Raw genomic sequence first — 22,796 nt, 5'->3', positions numbered from 1 at the left:
ATATAATCTTTACCAGACCACTCTTAATCCTCAAATCTGCTGATGCCTTACATTTGATAATTGGATTTTGGCTCTTGTAATTATCTCTGCTGCTTATCTTCTGGAAGCTTCACTTTTGCTGGCACATTTTCACAATATGGTCATTGTACTTGTTGTACTGCTTCACTGCATCATTCTACTCTTCTGCTATTTCATATCATACTTGTTTTTGAGTGACATTCTCTCTGCAGTTCCTTTGTATGAATGTAAGAGTCCCCACAGTTGCGCTGAAATCCTACAATCCCAGCATTTCCAGTGATGGCCAGGTCTTTTGTGTGGCAGCCTCCCTACTGAGTGTGGTTATTATTAACAGTTTTTACGGATATAAGTATACTTAAAAACACCAAGAAAGTTTAAAGTAACTTTTTGGCTATGTTGAGAGGTTATGTTTCAAAAACTTTTATATCACTTGTCTTGAATGACGTTTTTATGAATGGGTTTCTTGATCAGTCATGGTGAGCAGAATGTAATTATACGAGTGTTTGAAAATGGCTTGTTAATGGATAATAAACGAGATTTTGCATTAAAAAAAAGATGACAGCAAATGTTATGATTTCTCATTTCACATGAATAATGAGAAGAGAACAGATTGAAGATGTGCACCTACTTGGTATCCTGCATCACGTACAGATTATGCTGCCTTTTGGGGCTTATGTGGTTTCTTCTGTGAGAAGTTGCACTTGGGCTTTTTGGTCCATTGTGATAAGAATGTGAAATGGTGCTCAATACGAAGGCAAATGAAGAACAAGACAAGGAATAGGTCGGTACCTGTCTGGCCATTGTGTGGTCCTCGTCTGTCTTGTTATGGGAGCTATCTACAGCAAGCAAGTTAGTCAAACTGCAGCAACACATGAGTACAAAAACTCTTCCATCAAGCGAAACTGCAAACCTACTGTGCCATGCACCAGGAACAGTTAAGGCAATGATCCAAATTCTAAACACATGTTCACGGCAATATGTATTTAACTAAACGGTTGGGAGAGGCATTTACAACAAGTGCAGCACTATTGTGGGAACATGCAAAAAACGAAGAACAGATAATTTCCTCATAAAACGGGGATGCGTAACCAAGGTGGAACCGTTTGACCAATACCAGCTGGTCCAATTTGAATGTTTCCACCGGCAATGTGCATGCCAGGCAGCCGAGACTTGCAATAGCAGACCTGTTACTTTCTGGGGAGTTTTCAGTTTAGTGCAAACAATGCTAGACACTTCACGTCTCTGAAATGTGTGCTGGTTTTGCCATTGTGGACACACTAACATTCACGCTTAGCACCTAAACGCATGCCAAAGACAAAGGCAGGTCACGTGCTTGTTTTTTATTTTTGTTTAGAGCTAAATGTTCAGTTCAGTGTTTACAACACTGGTGCAAAAATTATATTGCAGTGCATGTTATGGTGGCTTGATAGATGTAGTGTTTAGATTCCCAGTGCAGTTTATGGGTTTGATCTCACTAATGGTAGCCATATTCCGGTCGAACTAGCAATCTACAAAAACGCCCATGTACGGAGATTTGCAGAGTGCTATGGAGACATGTCCACCTGGTGGCCAAAAACAATTCAGAGCACTTCATTGGGCTGCACCTCATAACCCACATTGTTACTTAGGCATGTAAGAAATCTTGCAAGGCACATGAGCATTCTGCAGCTTAGTACTTTTATCATAAGGTGAAGTAGATATAAGATTTTATATAGCTGTCTATATCAGATGTGTTTATGTTGGCTGTCTATATCAGAACAACCCACATGAAAATGGAGGCCTCTCAACACAACGAACCTTTGACGTGTTGACGCTGTCAAACGAAAGTTAGAACCGGTACCTGCGTTATACTGTGGCCAGCTTACCTGCGACAAGTCTTCGAATTCCTCTTTTCCATTTCAGACATGGTACCTGAACCGACCATATCTTTTCTGATCTGAACCCCAACCATGTCACTTGCGTATACGGAAGTCTCGCATCTGACAGCTGCATTTTTTTTAGTTTCATCATTTAGAGGCAAAACTGAATGTGCAGCAGAAGCACTGTTGGGTTCTCTTGCCAAGACTGTTTAATCCACCTAGGTGCTGCAGCAGTGCCCATAACTGCAGTGGCCACTTTATACTAGTGCAGGTGGGCTAACAAAACAACCACACATCTCGAAGTCTTCGCATAACATTATTAAATCCCAATCTATTGCAAACATGTTGTGACATGAAGTAGCTCTTTGTGTGTGCCATACATAGTTACAAAAGGCATAAATTGTCAGAACAGACACCATTCGCAACCCTGAAGTGGAATCATGCATGACACAAGGTTTAGAATATACTATATCATCATAAGGCTTTGTTCTCATTCCCCACATGAAATACCAAAATAGTATACTTGTTTACTGTCATTGTTTTCAACAAAAACAATTGGTTCTTAGCCGACAACATGTCCATGTTGAACCACTATAATGCAGGCATGCTCTGCACAAAATGACAGTTACTGCTGAAACACTGCCTGGTAAAGTGCAGTGTATTAGTTCTGCTATGCAGCTGATTCTTCATGAAAATTGGTTATTCAGGACAAGTTACTGATCGTAAGTGTGCATTGAGCAGTTTCGTTCGCCAACAAATCAATGTTATATACAAAATGAGGATTGTAAAGAGGTTTCTTGTGCTTAAAATTTGAACATAACAATAAATGTTATGTCACGCTTTTGGAGCTTTTAAATACGTCTGACTGCACGAGCTGAATAATAACTGCAAGCACTATAACGCAGTTGTCGTGCCATTCAACAGACCTGCAACCATTACTGAAAATACTGGGACTGCAAGATTTTGCCTGAAACTTGTGCATTCTCATTTTTCCAACAAGCTGCAATAAGACGAAATGGCAGAGCAAAACTCTTAATATGACCACAGTACAAGTACTTTTCAGTAAACTGTAGCGTAATCTAATCAGAAAAAATTAAGCAGTGAAAATAAACGAACAGTAAAGCACACTTATAGGTGCAAGGCACCAAGACAAGCAGACAATTAAGAATTGTCCACTAGATGTGAACATTGCATTTTTTTTGCAATGCCTGAAGCTGTAGAGACCATACCTCATCTCAAAAAAGCAATAACCTTCGCATTTTCCAAGCACCAACAAAGAAACAAATGTGCCACAAGTTGCATCTCAATTACAAGTTTTGAGATGCAGGAGGAAAAGAAAAAAAATTGTAAATTGAGTGACCCATGGGCTATGAGAGATATCTTAATAGAGGGCTCCAGATTAATTTAGACCACTTGGGGGGTTCATGCTGACATTGCACAGCACGTGGGGACCTTTTTAAGTTCACCTCCACTAAAACATGCGTGTCACGCCCGAGACTGAACATGTGTCCTCTGGCACAGTGCCCAAAAAGGCAAAAAAGAAAATTGGCGGTGGTTTAGCTCTGGTAAAACCTGGAGCAATGCGATAGCTATAGCTGGCCGAGTGGAACTTGGTCATGTGACCAACCACGTGACAACGTGGCAGCGCCGCCACGATGAAGGCTCGAAATGCTACCGTAATGTAGCTATCGCTACAAAAAACTCTTCCACTGCCTTATTGGAGTACCTTTAACCAGAAAAAGCTATTTAAAGCACATACCATGTGCTTCATAAATGATTTCATATGGTGGTTTCATATGCCATACGTCATTTCATAACCGCATGTGGGTTATTAAACACAAGCTGGACAGCACACAGCAAATGAATATTGTAATCCCAAACGATCTTTCTACACAGCAAACACATCTGCCCATCTTAATTCATGCCATTATTCACTCTTCAGGAATGGAAAAAAATAACTATTCACTATGGTTCAGCCAAACAACTGTCACATCTCACAGGTCTTCTTTGGATGTGCAAAGGTTTCCAGCAAGTGCACCACTTGATGCTGTCGGAACACACAGCAGCTTAACAGAATGATGGATGGCTGTGCGTAATAATTCTGTTTAGGCCATTTCAGTTGCGGCCTGTGCACAATTGCACAGAATTAAAAATGTCACTTGCATGGCTTTTCAGATAAGCTTGTGGGATAGCACACGGTTATTTAGGGTTTCTTGAGTGTGAAGTCCATGGGATGCAGGTGCCGTTAGTCTTGCTTCTCAGCTGCATGAACTTCTTCAAGGTGCAATACCAGTGCACTCCTTGTTGTGTACCCCTGATCGCAGTGAACACACCCATACACAACATATGGCTTCTCCCCCGTGTGGGTGCGGAGGTGTTTCTCCAGGTTGCCTCTGGTTGTGAAACCTTTGCCACATTGGCTGCACTGAAAGGGATGCTCCCCGGTGTGTGTCCTCTGGTCGTTCCTGAAGTTGGTCTGAAAACCTGTGGCATAGCCACTCTCGGGGCACACATATCGCCGACTTCCTGCTGGCGACCACTGTTGAGGCGGTGGTACATCTTTCATAGCAGTGGTGGCTGAGCCTAAAAAGTAGAAGAAAGTGCATTCTTCCTGAAATGTAAGCCATACAGCTCAATTTGTACAGAAGACTACAAAAAAAAAACATGGTTGAAATTGTCACAGACTCAAGAGCACATAATTAACCTTCGTTCCACTATATTTAACGAAACTGAACTCTCTAGAATTGTGTAACTGTTTACTTGATCACCTGTAATTATGATGATAGTGTATTTTTGTTCTTGTGTGTTGTCATGGTATTAACCCACTCCCCTCTATAACACTTCAGCCCGGAGGGTATATGTTAATAAATAAAACTTTTCTGAACAAAACTGTGATTTCTGACCAGTGTTGGTAACAATAAGTAGGCACACATCAGCATGCCGTCCAATACCTGCTACATCTTCATCTTGCCACTACCCGATCTCAAAAACAAATAATAAAATCATAAGAAATATGTGAAAGAATAAATTTTAGACATGCAAACAGTCCATTGCTGTATATCACAGTCATATAATATTGCTCCAAAGATGTCTTTTCCACAAGGCCTATACATAAATACACTGCTACATCTCATCAATAGTAGCTGCAGCTATACCAAGAAAATGAAGTGATTTCTCACCAATAAGGCCTTACTCCTAAATTTCTTTATACGTCAAGAGCTGGAGCTAGGTGATGCAACTATAAATGGTGGCAGCTTTCAAGAAAATGTCACACTGCCAGTCACACTTGCACAGCAACAAGAATACACATCACTTCTCAAAAAAGCTGGCAGAAAAAGAAAAAAATTGAAAGAAATGAAGGATGCACGAAACAGGCTTATTTTCACAAGTACACAAAAATGGAAGCATCCATCAGAAAGCATGCTGAAATTGTGACAATTATTCAAGTCATGCCATGTGCAGAAGCTCGTCATTGCACACAGTTCAAAATAACAGAGCACACAGATGAAGCACACAGATGACATTGAGAAACTTAGAAAAGGGGAGGGAGGAAAGAAATAGCATTTCTCATAGTTAAAGGTGCCATCAGGAATGAACACTGCTGACACAATCTAATCAACTTTGATTATTATTTTTTCCTTTCTGCAACCTGTACAATTACAAGAGATATCAGGCATGAGCAGACTCATTACTGAGAGAATGACTACTCAAAACCAACATCACGAAGCACACACATTTTCAAACACGTGCACAGACCCTCTGTTCTGTTCGCAGATTTCTGTTACCAGCTTGAAAAAAAAATAATTTGCAGTCTGATCAACTATAATTTTGGTTTGCCAGTCTGTTTGCATATCGGGGGGGGGGGGGGGGGTAGTAAGTAAAGAACACTGAGGATAAGCACAAAAACGAGACACAAGAGGCACTGAGCCACCAATGCTTGTCCTGTCTGCTCTTTTCGTTTTTGTCCTCGTCTTTTCGCACTGCCTTCCCCCAAGATTTGTAATCATTACAAGGATCAAGTTAAACATGGACACCCAGTTACTGCCTAATCTTCACACCAAAAGCAACCAAAGAGTGCTTTTCACACCCAACATCTGGTGTACTAGGCCACTGAAACTGTATCTTACTGGTTCAGGCTCAGTGTATGGGTGGTTGCACCTCAAAGCTATCGTATAACATTACTGGAGATTCAGCTGCAAAAAAACACATTGATTGGTAATAAGTAACTATCAATATACACAGCACGGTCAGTTAAATTAAACATAGTATTCTGGGAGATAAAAAGACTGCAGGCTATGTATATATTCAAATTGCATTAGTTCTTCACCATAAAGCTTGGCACTATGCGGCTAAGACTAATGCCAGTGCTTCCATAGCCATAGCTCATTTCATGACAGCCTTCAATCTTCTGGGTTGAATGGTACAAAACTACATATATGAAGAGACAAATGAACATGTTGATTAGATCTGCACAGATACAAGTATGCCCGGGAAAGTTAGCAAAGCATCATGTAAAATTCAAAACAAAAAGCCACAGCTCGGTTGCAGCAGTATGTGAATGTGTATAGTGCATGTGGTAGTGAATGCTGGCACAATCTTCAACAAGCTGTATTTCAGCATGAACAGCAAGCAAGCTGCAGTGGGTTGGGTGTGAGTAGTCTACAGACAATAAGCAGAGGGAGACTTGGACTTCCTCACAATTGTCAGAAGGTAGGCTCACGACCTGGAAAAACAAAAACAGAAAAAGGAAATTTATCATTTCTGCCAGGACATCCTTTCATAACCTTTTTCGCAATTTGATGTTTTTAGCAAAAACTACAAAGAGAATATGACGTGCTGAAGTTGCTCAGTGCAACAGCTGGTTGCAGCACTGAAAAAGGAGGAGGAGAGAAGAACTTTAATGAAACAGGAGCTTAAAAAGGAGGCTACAGCTGCATTATATTTGCTGAAGAAATTCGGTAGAAGTGTTACCAGTGGACCTACTCGCACTATCAGCACTGGTTATTAGAATATCAGGTCCGAGACAGTCATTTTTAAACTCTTCTGCTCATCACTGCATACAAGATGCATTTAAAACTGCACAAATGCCACACTATTTAGATGTATGGAGTCACATATGCACCATAAGCAAGAAAGAAAAAGGAAAGTTGTCGCTGCAGCAGCAACAGAGTATTTGCTTTGTTAGTCGCATTTGCATGAACGCAAGCATATATGACACTATGGTTGAATAAAACTCTAGGTTGAAGAGGCAAATGTCTCTCAAAAGAAGCCCTAGCACCAAAGGCACTGAACTTTTATCATGGCACCAAGGCCAACTGCCTTGCACCTGCTAACATAGCATTGCAGGTGCAAAGTGGCTGATTACAACATCATGTTTGGAAGACCTCCCTTGAGGGGCATCTACTGCTTAATTCTTGAGTTATATCTAACTACAGCAGACAACAGAAATGCAACAAATGAGTTCATTCTCGTAGCTTATCCAAACAGGCTAGGATAAGGATAAGAATTATGCATGGATATAGCTTTCATTTTGCATTTTTCACGTCAAAACTTGCACCAAACCAAACTAGATTTGATGTTTCAATATGAGCAACAGGTCCTCTACTAGGCCTTAAGGCTCTTGCCTCCCTGTTTTACATGACCTTGCATTACAAGTATTCATTTGCAGATTTTTAGCACTGCTGTATAGATACACAACTATCCAGAAACACTCACACAGTGCCTTGCCGTCAGTCACAGCCAATGCCATTCCAACTAAGACACTACGCACGATGTGATAAGAGGTGAACTGAGCTATTTTACAGACTACGGCATGCAAGTTTCAAGTTGGTAGTAAAGATGGCCAGCAATTCTTTTTAAGGAATGTCTGCCTGAAAACTTCTTTCCTTGGCTCCTTGAAGTGAACACCAATGGCTGCAAAAATGAAGACAGCAGTGCAATGTGAATTAAAAAAAAAGGCAGGCAATATTACGCCAATATATGACAAATCTCTGTTAGAAGTAGCAGTTGTACATTTTGCTTTCACAGTGATTGCTTTCCCATTGCATAGTTGAATTTAATTTTGCCGTTTTTTTGTTTTGCTTCTTTGTGTGCTTCCGATAGGTGGTAGCCTTCTAAAAGGTGGGCATAGTGGGTTATGCTTCTGGAAGATGAAGGTGGACAGGTGAATGGCTCCCTAGCAAGGGTGGCTGGGTGGGGCAGTGGGTGGCACTTCAGGAGGGTGGAGGCTTCACTCGCCAAGGCAGCTTGGCTTAATTGCTCCGTGTATTCCAAACATATATTTCTGGCACACATCACCTCTTTGAAAGGTAGATTCACAAAGCAGAATGAAGGAGGTTAATTCTCAATCTTTCCTGTTAAGCAGCTCTGACTTCAAGTAGATTGGTAGGTTCAAGTATTGCACAAAGGTGTGCATAGCAACAGAGAGTGCATATTAGTTCTCGTAAACAGCCAAAGCATCTATTTTAAATTTTGTTTGCACAATAACGGCTGGTTCACTCCAAATGGTGTGATGTACATGCCTTCAGCATAGTCATTTATGCAGGTTTCCTGAAGCCACTGGCACATATATTTTGAATGCTTTGATGGATGCTGCTACAATTGCCTGGGTTGGCAATGCTAAATGTGCCTCAGGTGTAGATCTACCTGCAGAAGTTATCCTTACTAGAAACTGATGCTCTTACTGCTTGAGGACATTGGTGTTGCCAGTCCACCTCTGCCCATCGCAAGTAATTCTTCAGCCAGATTGCCAGAGTGGAACAACATATGCCAATGGAAACTGTTCCAATGACACTCCTGACCACTTCAAGGCACCAATCAAAGAACTAATCACTAATACATATATATGTGAGCACACCCCTCATGTAATGACCAATGCCCCCTCGCGCGCCTTTGAAATACAAACAAAGAAACAAGCAATTAAACAAACAGTTTAGTGACATTAGAAAGTCATTAAATAGCATACATCGCTACCACATGCCACGGCTGCCAGTTGCCAATACACATGCACAGATGGTCCCTTACAGGCCATGTGCAGCCAGCTGTGGGAGCACCTAGTTGTCTCTCATGGCCATATTTGTGCACGCGCAATGGCGGCTGGTGGTGACGGTAGTGCCACACGTTATGCTAAAGCTCTATTTACGAGCCACTGTCAAGAAAAATAGGGGTGTGGGTTTGCTGCAAGAGGCACTAGATGCAGAAAAAAAAAGTTAACATACACCCTGATGGTCTCATGAAATGAACTGCATAAGCAGAACGCACGTTTAGGATGATACGTTTCCATTAGATGCGATTCCCTTTTTCTGCATCCCACTGCCTAAATGTTGCGCGAATTCATTTTGCTTTATTCTGGCTGGTTTTTATGGCTCGCTAATGATTTCATGTTTTCATTTGAGGCATTTACATTCTGGTTTACTTCGGCTTGCTTTTTGGTTCGGTAGAGATTTTTTTTTGTGCTTTTACATTCATTGCGCAATGTCACGTTTTGCCCTACAAATGAGCGCCTAATTTGATCAGCCAATGACGGGCGCTTGTTTTCGGCGTCGCTTTCCCTCTTCTCACTCGCTGCTTGCTGTGCCCCCAAGCAATCCTGCTTATCGCCGTTGAAATTGCTTGTTTCTTATACTCCACTACATACATCAGGTGCAACGCTGTGAAAGGTACTGAAATAGTCCGCACGGGAAAATAAAGCACGAGAAAGCGACAGCGTGTAGTCGGCAGTAGAATGCATTTAATCAAGCTCATGCCAAATGTGTCTTGCAGGCAAAGCATTTACTATGTTTCGCTCACCGTAAGAAATGCACTACTTTTTGGTCGTGGATGCAAGCAGCGCAAACAAAAGCGCTAGCTTTGACGGCGTTGCACCTGCTTATGTATGAAACGGAGTATAAGCTTTTAAAGCTCATTTCATATTCTGCCTTACAGCAGCCCTCCAGCAGGCATTTCACCCCGCATAGGTCACCCTTGCAAGGTGCCCGTCCACATACACCACAACATTTGCTGCATCGTTCTTCCCTTGCTTGGCCATCGAGGGAAACGGCCTTGCGCAAAATGCTGCTACCACATGCCCATCCATGTTTTCGAAATGTATAACTTGCATAATTATTCAATAAGATTTTTGTATATAAGTTCGTTTACACCTGTACCCACCCCTTATACACATGTAATGTCCAAAAATTGGGGATCTTTAATGTATATAATGAAGTGATGCAATGTAATGTGATGCGATTTCTCTGCCTCTGCTGATGCAAATTTTCTCTCGACTGTTGGTGGGTGGCTTTCGCGCGCGGCTCAGTGCAGGCGCCTGCGGCTCTACTGGGCGGTCTTGCAGAGACACACGCCAGCATTTTCGCTTTATGGCACTCTGCTTATGTAGCAAAAAAAGAAAACAATGCAAGGAAACCCAAAGGCAGATACCACCCCTTCCTTTCTAAGAACACTAACCTAGCTCCACCAGAAGGCGAGTGAAAATGGCTTGGAGAGTAGCACTTTACCGAAGATGAGAGAAGACGTATACATTAGTTTCACTTGCCTTGTGCTTGTTGCCGCGAAGCATTTTGAACTCTGAGCATGCATAATAACAAAGGCGTGACATCAGAAAGAAGCAAAAGTGTTGGAGAAGAGCCAGCAGAAAAGTAGCTTCCATTCTGCATTCTTCACAACAATGAAACTCGCACCGAAACCAAAATGCAGAGGCAGAGCTGCAAAGTTTTCCTCATATTTAGATATTATAAATTTAACAATGTATATTGTTCAGCTTCCTAATAAAAGTCGTGCATGCCCTTGAAGTTTGCTGTGGCCTCTTGATCATCTGTTCTGACCCCTAAAATTCCATAACTACAGGCAAAGAAAGTTAGACAGCTGGAATATATGAGCATAATGAAAAAGCAGACTTAACTTCGAGTCATGTTAGCTGCCATAAATTAAGATATTATACAGATTGTGTGCTCCAAATAAAAAAGTATTTTAATTTAAAAATTTGTATTCATAGGCCTTGAAAATATCATCACAAAAGATGATAGAAAAAACTGAACAGCTGGCATCACTAAAACCACTGACAAGAACCAATGACTAATATTACTGACCGAAATTCCAGATCACTGCACGAGCAACAGGCTAGGGATGATGAAGTTTGCAGTCCTTGATCAGCTAAGCTGTCAGTAGCCGTCAGGACTCAAGCTTTTCTTATAGAAGTGTGCATCAACATGAGCATTGTAAAGTGTCAGGGCAACGTGAACATGCATCAAGTGACTTGACCTGTTCTGGATAAACACAAGAAAAGGACATAATCGAGTGAATTTGGTGCCTCGTCTCAATTATATTACATTTGTTGAGTAAAGGTACTGCGCAAAATAATACAAACATGGACGAGAAGGGCACAGGGACGGGCGCAGACTCGCGACTGGGTTTATTCAGAACAACACATACTTATAACTTCCACCCCACCATGTCAGTCACTGAGCGCAAGCCAGTAGTCTGCATTCTGTCTGATAAAATCTTATCGAGGTATCACTCACGCAATCATCTCTTTTGTTCCTAATGACCGGCTGAGGGAACACCAGCTTTCAATTAAGACCGGAAAAGGATCTAACCTGCCCTTACACTGTAGTGCATGCCCTTCAGCTAAGAGTGATAACCCATGCCTGCCTTTGCTGCCGAAAATGAGGATTTTGAGGCGTAGCCGTGACCAGATGGCGCGTGAACTTGCTGAGGCTTTTTTCATTAGGAACAAAAGAGATGATTGCGTGAGTGATACTTCGATAAGACTTTATCAGACAGAATGCAGATTTCTGGCTTGCGCTCAGTGACTGACATGGTGGTGTGGAAGTTATAAGTATGTGTTGTTCTGAATAAACCCAGCCGCGAGTCTGCGCTCGTCCTTGTGCCCTTCTCGTCCGTGTTTGTATTATTTTGCGCAGTACCTTTACTCAACGATGTATGACCGACTCGCCCAACAACATGCACTCCTATATTAAATTTGTAGAAGAAACTGAAAAAGTGTGACTAGTGTGGCACTGAGGATAAGCTTTTTGCTAGCAAGTATGCTGAGCTTTTCGCCAAACAAGATCAGATGAAGCCAGCCATGTCTGAGCAGCTCTGCAAGGATACAGCAGTAAACCAGATGAGTGTTAATGCCCTAGTGTAAGACCTAAAAATGGAGGATAAAGAACCTAAGTTCTCTCTCGCCTTCACCAAATTACTAGTACTAGGGCATGCAACCAGGATGTTCACAGACATGCAGGAGCGGGCAGCAACAAAGTACAATGATATATATAGTACCGTTTTGCTATCGATCAAAGTTAAAAGCAGAGATTATGATGAAGTATGGAGGTAACTTGGGTGCAACAAAGCATATTGCAGATTAAGTACTCTCCCCGATACTGACTGCTGTACAAAACCCTAATAGTTGCATGACTGGTGGCGTCTTCATAGCGTTCACATTGACAGGCATACACGGCATGCTTTGCCTGGTTCGTGAGGGTATATGCCACATCACCAACCCGGCTGCTATGTAGTAACACCACTGTGCCAAAACGTGCATCAAAACATGTTGACACAAGACTGCAGAAGACTGGTAAGTTTTGAGACATTTTCTCTCACCAAAATGCTTCTTTGGCAGAAGAAAATGTATCACAATTTACTACTCCTAACCTGACAAGCAATTCTGTCGAAATGTTTAGTTCTCAAAATACCGGTCATAGCGTGTGGTGCCGACCATGTATTTTCTCTGTGCGCAAAACCAAAAGATTATTTTTTACAACTCCGTCTGATAACTACTTTGCTGCTAAGCGAAAGCTGCGATGCAATGACTTGCACTCTACTTGTTACATGAATTGTGAGTTGTCTCAGCTCTTCCGTGCTGTGCAGTTACAAAAGGCACATTGAGCATGAGAAGTGACAGGCATGTCAGAGTGCGCAAAACACAAAAACAAATGAATGCACAAGAGACAGATGGATATAGACAGCTGGGATACTTATGTGTTCTTTGTTTTCTTGCTTTGTACTGTTGTATGTTCTTGTCATAATGAACTGACAAGCCCACATCCAGCTAGTCATACAACAGAGCACTGGCCCCCCAAAACCAGCATAATCTCTGACATGGATTCTCATATACATATACAAATGCACATCTTCTTTGTTATCTTCTCATTATCCATGCAAAATGATAAATCATACCTTTTGCTGTCATTAATTTCAAAGAAAACCACTGTTTATTATCCACCAACACACACTTTGTTCAAAAATTCACGTAATACTATTATGCTCAGTAGACACCTACTGCTATGCAATACGTGCTCGGGCACACCGCAGTCTGCACCAGTATTGCTTTGCAGCTGGCTTTACACAAAAGTGAATCATTCAATACAAGCCAGATCTCTAGTGTGCACTAAGTGGTTTCTGTTTGCGAACAATGTAACAGCCATAGAACAGAAGAACAAATGTATCACAATGAAGTTTTTAACTGCAAATAAACACCTGATCACACTTTCTTCGTGCTTTAAAATAAATATAACTGCACATCTGTGAATAATAACCATGACAGATAAGGCAGCTACCAGTCAACACATTTAGTCATCACTGTAGGTGCTGGAACAGAATTTCACACCAAGACTAGGCACACTTGCTTCCATAGAGTGAAGCTGCAGACAAAGTCAGTCAGAAGCTAGTACGAGATAAAATGACAGAGCAATAATCCCTGAGATGACTGTAACATGAAAATGTGTAACAAAACTGAAGCTTCCATTAAAGCAGGAAACAACAAGCAGCGAAGATAATAACAAGCATTCAAGCACACTCGTCAGCTGTAAGGTGTCAAACAGAAAAGACAATTAAGAATGAGCATTATGTGAACAATTATGAAAGAATAAACACTATGTGGACTAATTTCACATTTCTTTCGCTATATTGAGACAATAATTATCACGAGTCAACAAAAACATGGCCGCAAAAAAGAAACAAATGTGGCAAAGTTGTTTTGTTCTTGACTTATAGTGCTACGCAACAGAAAAAAAAAATTCTTTTTGATGTCTCACTGGAAAACATTCAGACAAAAATTAACATTTCAAGCACAAACCAAGCATGCCAGCCTACACTTCTAAACCAGGTTTCAGAACCTTATCTGTTTTCAGATGTCCTAGAAAGTATGTAGCAAAAGAATTTTCAAAACATAAATTAAACTTGCCCAGAAGGCAGACTTGACCCCTTCCAATGCATTTCTTTGACATCACTCTTCACGAGTGAAAAACCAAAATTGTTCATGTAAACAAAAGTTTGCCCAAGAATTTTATCTCGTGTCTCTTCTGGCATTACTGTACCACATTACATATTGCATGCTTCTCGTCAAAAGGTGTTATCATGACAACCTTTAATAATGAGCCCCGTAGGGAAAGACGTTGAGGCCAGATTTGCTTTTCTGCAGAAAGCATAAAGGTTTCCAACAAGCATGCAACTCAATGCTGGCAGAACACAACACATCCTTACAGAACCACAGACTCTTCTGGGTGATATTTGCGTTCATGGCATTTCATTGCCACTCTGCATGCAAATGCCTTTGAGCAGAAATGACACTTGTGGGGTTTTTCACCCCTGTGCGATATCAAGTGCCTCTTCAGGCTGGTATCACGTGTGAAGGTCCTTGGACACAGGTGGCATTGGTACGGGCTCTCGCCCGTGTGAATGCGAAGGTGAGCCTCCAGGTGGTGCTTTCTTTTAAAGCCCTGGCTGCAATGGCTGCACCGGAAGGGGCGCTCTCCAGTGTGTTTCCTCATGTGACGCTTCAAATTCGAGTTGAAAGCTGCGGCATAGCCACATTCAGGGCAGATGTAGCGCTGCATTCCTTCTTGCAAAGTTTGCTCGGGCAGTGAGCTGCACTTGCTGTGCCTGGTGGCCGAGCCTGCACAAAGGAAGGAAACTTATGTTTCTAAAAACATGCCTGATACACCTACATTAACAGGTAAGATGGAGTCTATCTCTTAAGACAAGTTGGAGAACTCTCGTAAGGAACCAGACTGAAAGTGGCATCAAAACAGAGTAAAAAGAAAAATGAAGGAAACATATAAAAGCATTATTTTCTCAAGTGCACATAAATGAAAATTGTCACTAGGAAGTCGGACGACATGCTAGAAATAATTCCTTACACCTCATATGTGTGGATGCTTGTGTCTGCACACAAAACAAAAGCAGAACGAATATATGGAGCCATACATATAGAATTTAGACAAACATAAGAGATACAGAAGAAAGAAAATTCATTTTGTTAGAGATCAAGATGCAAGTGTGAATGGAAACTACTTATATATCCTCATGGTCAGTGACTGTTGCTTTTTTTATGTGCTCTATAGAAGCAATTTTGAAAGTCATAACTTAAGTCGGGATATATTTAAGGGAAACACTGCTGCAGACCAACTTCATGCATGGCAGTGGTTTTGAAATGCATCTGCAGAATTGGCATTTTGTTCTCTACTCTGATTTTTCAAATTCAACGATGCACTGCAACTGTTGTCACGATCAGTTCTAAAATGAACTACAGGTTATTGGCTAGTGTAGTTTTAATTTCAAAATGCATCAGTGTGTCCTCTTCATGCCCAGTATTTTGTGTGTAAGATCATTCAAACTATCATCCCAGTTCACATTAGGTGTTTATGCAACCATGCAGTTGATAGGTGATTAAAGAATCAATGCACTATAAAAATTGTAGTAAAAAACATGTTCATAAGTGCTCAATACATATAAGTGCACTATGATCAGTATATTTCTAGGTACTAAACACAATCATAATGAACCAATTAATCAATTTGCCAACACTAACAGAAAAATCAATCAATGATTTATTAGCCATTGGCATTATGGGGGAAAAAGCATTGCAGAAGGTGCATGTGTTATAGGAACTGCATCAGTTCTTCCACCACTGAGCCTGGCACCGTGCAGGCAAGAGTGGTGCCTGTGATTGTCTGACACTCATAAACATGATATTGTCGAATTCCTGGTGCTGAATGGCAATTACAGAAAGGAACAGCCATATGCATAGGGATTTTTCGTAACCGAATCACCGTCGTCACTTAACTCACACAATGAAAATAAACTATTATCGTATTGACACTACTGTACAAGAGTCCTCATGAATGTGGAATGGGCACGCAAAAAGCAGTTTCAGTAATAAAATTTGTGCTGGGTCACGCGGCAGTGCATGTATGCAATTCAGTCAAACGTCGCACATTCTATAACTTCCAATCTCCCTGACTGCACCCATATAACTGATTCGTCCAGATATCTCAGGTGCCATTTTGAATGTGTGCAACAATTGTCATAGCAACCTGTGCTGCTAAACCCTATGGGCACTTCAGGGTCAAGTGTGAATGTCGCAATGAAGGATACAGAAATATGAAATGGCAACAGGGTAATTATTTCCGACATAGTAACCCACAATGTAAAAGAAAAAGCACAAGGAAAACTGGTATTAACAAAGGGAAGATGGTAATGCATCACGTAAAATGTGAAATAAAAAAGCCGTCGACAAGCTACATTGCCGTCTGGACAAGAGGCAAGTAAGGGTGCTTTGGCAAAGAGTAATCCACAGATTGGTGAAAAGCAGACTTTGACTTGATTAGAAATACCGGCAGGGAGGCTTGCAACCTGAAAAAGAGGAGACGCATCACCTTTAGACAGTCTTAGCTTTCAATTTTTTTCATTTCCTAGAAATTTTTCCCACAAATAGAGATGTTGTTATAAGCCAAGGTTGCCAGGTGCAACTACAGGATGAAAGCAATAAAAATGGAGGGGATATTTGCAGCATTGCCCGAGGAACTTGAAAAGCAGTGCTACTGACATACTTACTTGCAGCAGAGCCACTGGTAGTAGGCTAACCACATTTTTGCAAGCACACACAATATAACGAAAAAGACTTTAAAATAACCAGAGCAGACCCTTATTGCCTACACATTCGGCTGGCAGCAGTAATAAGAATTTAGCCATGCAAATGATGTGAGCATTTGATAGGGAACAAGGAAACATGACTTCCCTCCAACATGGCACAATAGCAGTAATAACCATCGACCCCTGCAGACACATGTGCAGTCTGCTTCAAGGCACTTAACCTCATGGCACAACTTTGATACACAATTTACTGGGCAAGCATTTTTGTGCTGCTTCATCAATATTTCAATAGCTCCCAATTAATACTTGCAGACATAGAATCCCTACAGTCTGAGCACCTACCATGGGAACTACACAGACACATTAAGCATCACACAAGAACTGCATCCATTAAAAGCTTCAGAGACTTGGTGCACCAAAGCAGCAAATTTAATACAGCTCAATGGAGGTGAATCTTGTTTCCATGTGCTGCACAGACACGACGGTACTTCAAGCCACCAGTGATGCTGTGAGGGCAGCAGAAAAGAAACCGGCGCAGAGCACACCAAGCATCGCTAAACATGACAGCAAGCAGCTCAGCTCTGAAGAACTGTTTGTAGCAATTAATCAACAGGAAAAAGACCATCAGCAATGAACTTATATCTCCGAGTGTATCCATGACAAAAACAAAAAAGGGTACTCCTTGCCTTGTGACAGCAGGAAAGAGGGCAGAAAAAATTCCTGAAACTAAAGTGGCACTGTCATTTCATTAGAAAAACAACTGCACATTCATTCCAACTTTAAGGCAGTGCAATATAGGCAGTATGTGTACACAAGAATAAATAATTGCACTTTAAGCTTGATATATAAGAAGCTAGCAAGAGTGTCGGAGAGGAGCCAGAACATGAGGCTTATCAAAATAGCGAGGCATATAAACTAAGAGATGCTTTCATTCTGTATTCTTCACAAGAATGAAACATGCACTGCAACCAAAACACAGGCGCAGAGGTAGATTAGCTCGCCTTATTTTTGCAATATTACATTTAATCTAAACACGTAATACCATACAGCTTCCTAACTAATACCAGTTGTGCTATGTGCGCTAAAAGTTTCCTGTGGCCTTTGGCCACGTGGTGTGACCCCTAAAGTTATAGAACAGAAAAAAATCTACAGAACTTTTTAGCTGCAAGGTTTCAAGAAGTGAATGAAAAATTGGTATACTGATGTATTAATCCATTCTAGCAGCTATTCCATCATTTTACAAATTGTGTGCTCAGTTAACTTCAGAAAAAAACATTTGAATTCAGAAAATTGTGTTCATGGGCCTTGAAAATGTCATTCAGGATAACAGGAAAACAATAGCTAGCATCATTGTAAGACATTGCTAGAAACAACCGACTAATATTACCGCTGAATTCTGACTGAAATCCTGCACGGCTGCAGCTATCATCTATAACTATAAAAACGCGCTTTCACCTGAGTGTTACAATAATGTCAGGCAACCGGAACAGGTGCCATGTGATTTGACCTGCACTGGATAAAAACACGAAAAAACATAACTGAATGAACAAAGCATCTGATCTCAAATAGTATTACATAAGTGAAGAAACCAGAGAAGTGCCACCAGTGCTGTGCCAAGAATAATTTTTTTTACAAGTAATTATACAGTAGCAAATAATCAGCTTTTCACTAAACATGATCAGACGTAGCCAGCCTTATCCAAGCAGCCCTGCATAAGAATGTTGCAGTCGAACCAACCAGGCGAGTGCCAATGTGTATGTGCGAGACCTACAAATGGCAGATACATAGGCCAAGTTCCCTTTCGCCTTCATCAAATAGTTTGAGAACAAAAACCTGGTGTGTCCTCAGACAACATGGAGGAGGGAGTGGCAGATAAATAAACTGATACAGTAATGCTTTGCTATTGACCGAAGTTAGAAGCAAAAAATGCATGGTTAAGTATGGAGGTAGTTTGGGTGCACCAAAAGAATACCATGGACGCATGCTCTCCCCACTACTGATTGCTGTAGAAACCACTACTGGCTGAAGTAATGATGGCATCTTGATTGTGTTTACATTGCTAGGCCCACAGTGTGCTTTACCCGGTCTATGAGGTTCTCTGCTACAGCCATATCCAAACCACTATGTATCACTAGCATTGCACCCAAACGTGCATAAAAACATGCTGCAGCTCAAAACTTTGCTGCAACAGAATGGAAGACTTGTCACACTGCACACCATGAGCCAAGTGTTTTCTCTGCGTGTAAAAACAATATCTTTTCTACAATTATTCTATCTCAAAACTACTTCACTCCTAAGAGGAAGCGACGAGGCAATGGCTTGCATTCTACCTTTGCACAAATTCTGCGATGAAAGAACTCTTTCCAGCTGAGCACAAGTAAAAAAGACACATTGAGCAATGAGAAGAGGCAGGAATGTAAGACTGTGCCAAATACGAAAACAAATGAACACATAAGGGACATGATGGATGCTGGCAGGCTACCTATGTGTTCTTCGTTTCTGTACATTCCTGTCATAATGGGCCACTAAGCACAGATCCATCTTTTCATAGACGGAGTATTGGCCCCCCAAGGCCAACATAATCCATGACAACGATTCTCATATACACAAGTGAGCATCTTTGTTCTGTTCTCTTCTTATTACGCACGAGAAAGAACAATTAATTTTTGCTGTTACTCTTTCTAATGCAAACCATTATTTATTACTCGCCAACATGCCTTGATCAAGCATTCATGTAACAACACTTCGCACATCAAGAAAATTACTTTTGAAACGATACAGGCTAAGGCACACAGCAGCCCGCCAACAGTTTTGCCATGCAGCTGATTTTTCACAAAAATGTTGTCGTTAGAAAAGTCATATCTCTGGAGTGCACTAGGTGCTTTCTGCTTACCAAAATTGCACACAAAACAAGGACAGTAATACGAAAGTTTTGACTGCGACATAATTGAACACAGCCAGTAAGTTACTTCAAATTATCTTGGTTCTTTCAAATAGTACTGCACAAACTGCAGACAATAACCATGTCAAATAAGGCAGATTTCAGCCAACAACTCTTGCAATTACTGCAAATGCCAAGATTGTAGTATTTAAACTTAAGAGTAGGCACATTTGCTTCCATACTATAAGGCTGAAAACCGAACATCAATCAGAAGCTAGTACGTGATCAAGTGCTAGTGGAATAACTCTTGCAGTTACAGTCCGGCGAAAACATATCAGTAAAACAAGAGCTTCTGTTCAACCAGGAAACAAAAAGCAGTGAACATTAAAACAAGCATTCAAGAATATTTGTCATCTGTAAAACATTAAGAAAAGCAGAAAATAAGAATTAACACAACATAATTTTCAATACAAAGAGACAACACACAAGGCAGCAACACCGGAAAAAATTCAGTAAGTCATTCTTTTCCAGACTTTCCTTTAATGAAAAAAAAAACAATCAATATTCCTTCTGATGCCTGACTGCGTAACTATGAATAAAAAAATAAGCATTTGAAACAAACATCGAGCAGTGAAGATGTATTTTTAACACTAAGTTTCGTGACCAAAAAAAGCCAAAACTGAGCATGTAAACAACGGTTCATTCCAGAATTCTCTTACGTCTTCTTTTGCATTATGGTGCCATGTAACATAAAAGCAACAGGCTTCTTGTGAAAAGGTGTTATCATGAAATATTTTAATAATGAGTCCAGTACAGAAGGGCCTAAAGGCAAGATTTGCTTTTCTGCTCAATGCATAAAGGCTTCCAACAAGCATGCCACCCAATGCTGGCAGAACACAACACAGCCTTACAGAACCATAGGTGCTTCTGGGCGACATTTGCGTTCATGCTGTTTCATTTTCACCCTGCATGCAAATGCCTCAGAGCAGAAATGACACTTGTGGGGTTTTTCACCCCTGTGCGATATCAAGTGCCTCTGTAGGCTGGTCTCATGCGTGAAGGTCCAGGGACACAGGTGGCATTGGTACGGCTTCTCGCCCGTGTGAATGCGAAGGTGATTCACCAGGTGGTGCTTTCTTTTAAAGGCCTGGCTGCAATGGCTGCACCGGAAGGGCCGCTCTCCAGTGTGTTTCCTCAGGTGACGCTTCAAACCTGAGTTGCAAGGTGCGGCATAGCCACATTCAGGGCAGATGTAACGCTGCATTCCTTCTTGCAAAGTTTGCTCAGGCAGTGAGCTGCACTTGCTGCGACTGGTGGCCGAGCCTGCACAAAGTAAGGGAACACATTTCTAAAAATATGCTTGATACATCTACATTCACACGTAAGATCTAGTCTATCTCTTAAGGCAAGTTGGAGAACTCTCATATGGAACCTAACTGAAACTGGCATCAAAATAGAGTAAAAAGAGAAATGAAGGAAGAACTAAGGAAGGAGTGCACTAAGCGGTTTCTGCTTACCAAAAATGCACACAAAACAAAGACAGTAATACACAACAGTTGCTAGAGACAACTGCCAATATGTGCAGAACAATGCCAATATGTGGCAGTCACGCGGCCAGACTCTGAAACTTTTGCCTTCTGTATCAAGGCCTGTGAACGTGGAGTCGAGCAGAGGCATCAGATTTGAAGGCGAACAAACAAGCTTTCCACACAGTTCAAGATGGCACAGCAAAGATAGCAAGAATGAAATAACGCAGATTTTTATACCCTTTCATGACATATAGCATGCACCACTGCGGCTGATAAAACGATTTTTCTGCAGGACTTCTGGTTAGGTTTCGGTAAAGAAACTCTGTGACTGCATAAATAACGAGTCTCAGAAATAGATACTACGATCTTTGAAAAAATGAATTTTTAGTCCTTGTTTGCGATCTGAAGGACACGTCCCCCCCTTAAGCATGGAAGTAGTTTAAGTACGATAATTTGATGGAGGTATGCATGCCCTTTGCTAGTGATTGGATTAAAAACCCCTACTGGTTGCATGACTGCTGGCATTTTCATCGCGTTCACGTTGGTTGGCCCACACAGCCTGCTCCTGGTTTGTGGGGCTTTGTGCTACATTCCCATCCTGATTACTATGTAACAACAGCAATGCATCCAAACATGCAAAAAACACGCTGCAGCTCACATTGATGCAAGAATGCTAGCTGCACTGCACAAACCATACATTTTTTCTGCCTGTTAAACCAAAATCACATTTTCTACAATATTTCATCCCATCTGATTACTTTGCTGCTAAGAGGAAGGAATGAGGCAACCTCTTGCATTCTATTTTTTGCCCAAATTGTTACACGGAGCAACTCTTTCATGCTGAGCAAAGGTTCAAAAGAAACATCAAGCACATTAGAAGAGACAAAAAATTGGAGAGGACACTTGAGCTCCGCCTTAACAGTGTGATGCGACAGCGTTAATGGGTGAACGCCCATATATGTGGAAATGGTCATTCTCTGCTTTGCACTCGCAGACCCCCGAGAGCTTTCATAAAACTCTTGGTGCAGTGGTTCAGGGGTTAAACGATGTGCCAGTGGCCTGCAATGGCAGGTGCTAACCCACAATTGGGACTTGTGCTACCTAGGTTGCCCTTCCCGTGAAACCTTTCGCGACAAATCATAACTACCACCTGCCACAGGTAGTTTTCTCACAATCGGGTGGGCAGGTTATGATGATACTCCTCGAGGTATTGCATTAAAATGTGAGATTATGCAAAATTCACAAACAAATGAGCACACACGTGACAGGCGGATGCCGACAGGTTTTTGTCTTCCTCCTTTGCATCGCTATAATGGACCAACACGTCCAAATCCAACTTTTCATAGAAGTATTGGCCTCTCAAAACCAACATAATCCATGACACTGATTCTCATATGAACATGTGCATGTCTTCATTTCGTTTTCTTCTCACTACGCATGCAAAATGACAAATACTTTTGTCACCATTTTCAATGCAAAGCAGTTTATTACCCATCAAAATGCCTTGGTCAAACATTCATCTAACAACGCTCCACCCATCACGAAAATTATTTCTGAACAATATTTGTTAAGGCACCCTGCGGTCTGCAAACAGTTTTTGTATACAGATCATTTTTCGTAAAACTTGATCATTAAAAA

General features: G+C 41.3%; 1 protein-coding gene and 1 long non-coding RNA gene across 2 annotated transcripts; both read right to left on the bottom strand.

Moving 5' to 3' along the window:
- Nucleotides 1–5,736: 5,736 nt before the first annotated feature.
- Nucleotides 5,737–9,303, bottom strand: LOC144107371 (uncharacterized). Its single transcript, XR_013309268.1, has 2 exons — nucleotides 9,095–9,303; nucleotides 5,737–6,600 (listed from the first exon to the last, which is right to left on the bottom strand). It is a non-coding gene; the product is annotated as an uncharacterized LOC144107371 (long non-coding RNA).
- Nucleotides 9,304–12,685: 3,382 nt separating this feature from the next.
- On the bottom strand, nucleotides 12,686–21,632 carry LOC144108085 (uncharacterized). The gene is made up of 2 exons (XM_077641366.1): nucleotides 20,539–21,632; nucleotides 12,686–14,787 (listed from the first exon to the last, which is right to left on the bottom strand). The coding sequence occupies exons 1-2, from the start codon at nucleotides 20,891–20,893 to the stop codon at nucleotides 14,354–14,356; spliced, it is 789 nt and encodes a 262-aa protein (XP_077497492.1). The 5' UTR covers nucleotides 20,894–21,632; the 3' UTR covers nucleotides 12,686–14,353.
- Between the last annotated feature and the right edge of the window lie 1,164 nt (nucleotides 21,633–22,796).

The sequence above is a fragment of the Amblyomma americanum genome, chromosome 10 (assembly GCF_052857255.1).
Source record: "Amblyomma americanum isolate KBUSLIRL-KWMA chromosome 10, ASM5285725v1, whole genome shotgun sequence".
NCBI lineage: Eukaryota > Metazoa > Arthropoda > Arachnida > Ixodida > Ixodidae > Amblyomma > Amblyomma americanum.
This window is presented reverse-complemented; position numbering and strand designations above follow the sequence as displayed.

Coding starts and splice junctions, on each gene's coding strand:
- LOC144108085 (XM_077641366.1), bottom strand. CDS start 20,893: ATGCAGCGTTACATCTGCCCTGAATGTGGCTATGCCGCACCTTGCAAC. Junction 14,788..20,538: donor AGAAGCACCTATGGTTCTGT/AAGGCTGTGTTG, acceptor TAGAAACATAAG/TTTCCTTCCTTTGTGCAGGC.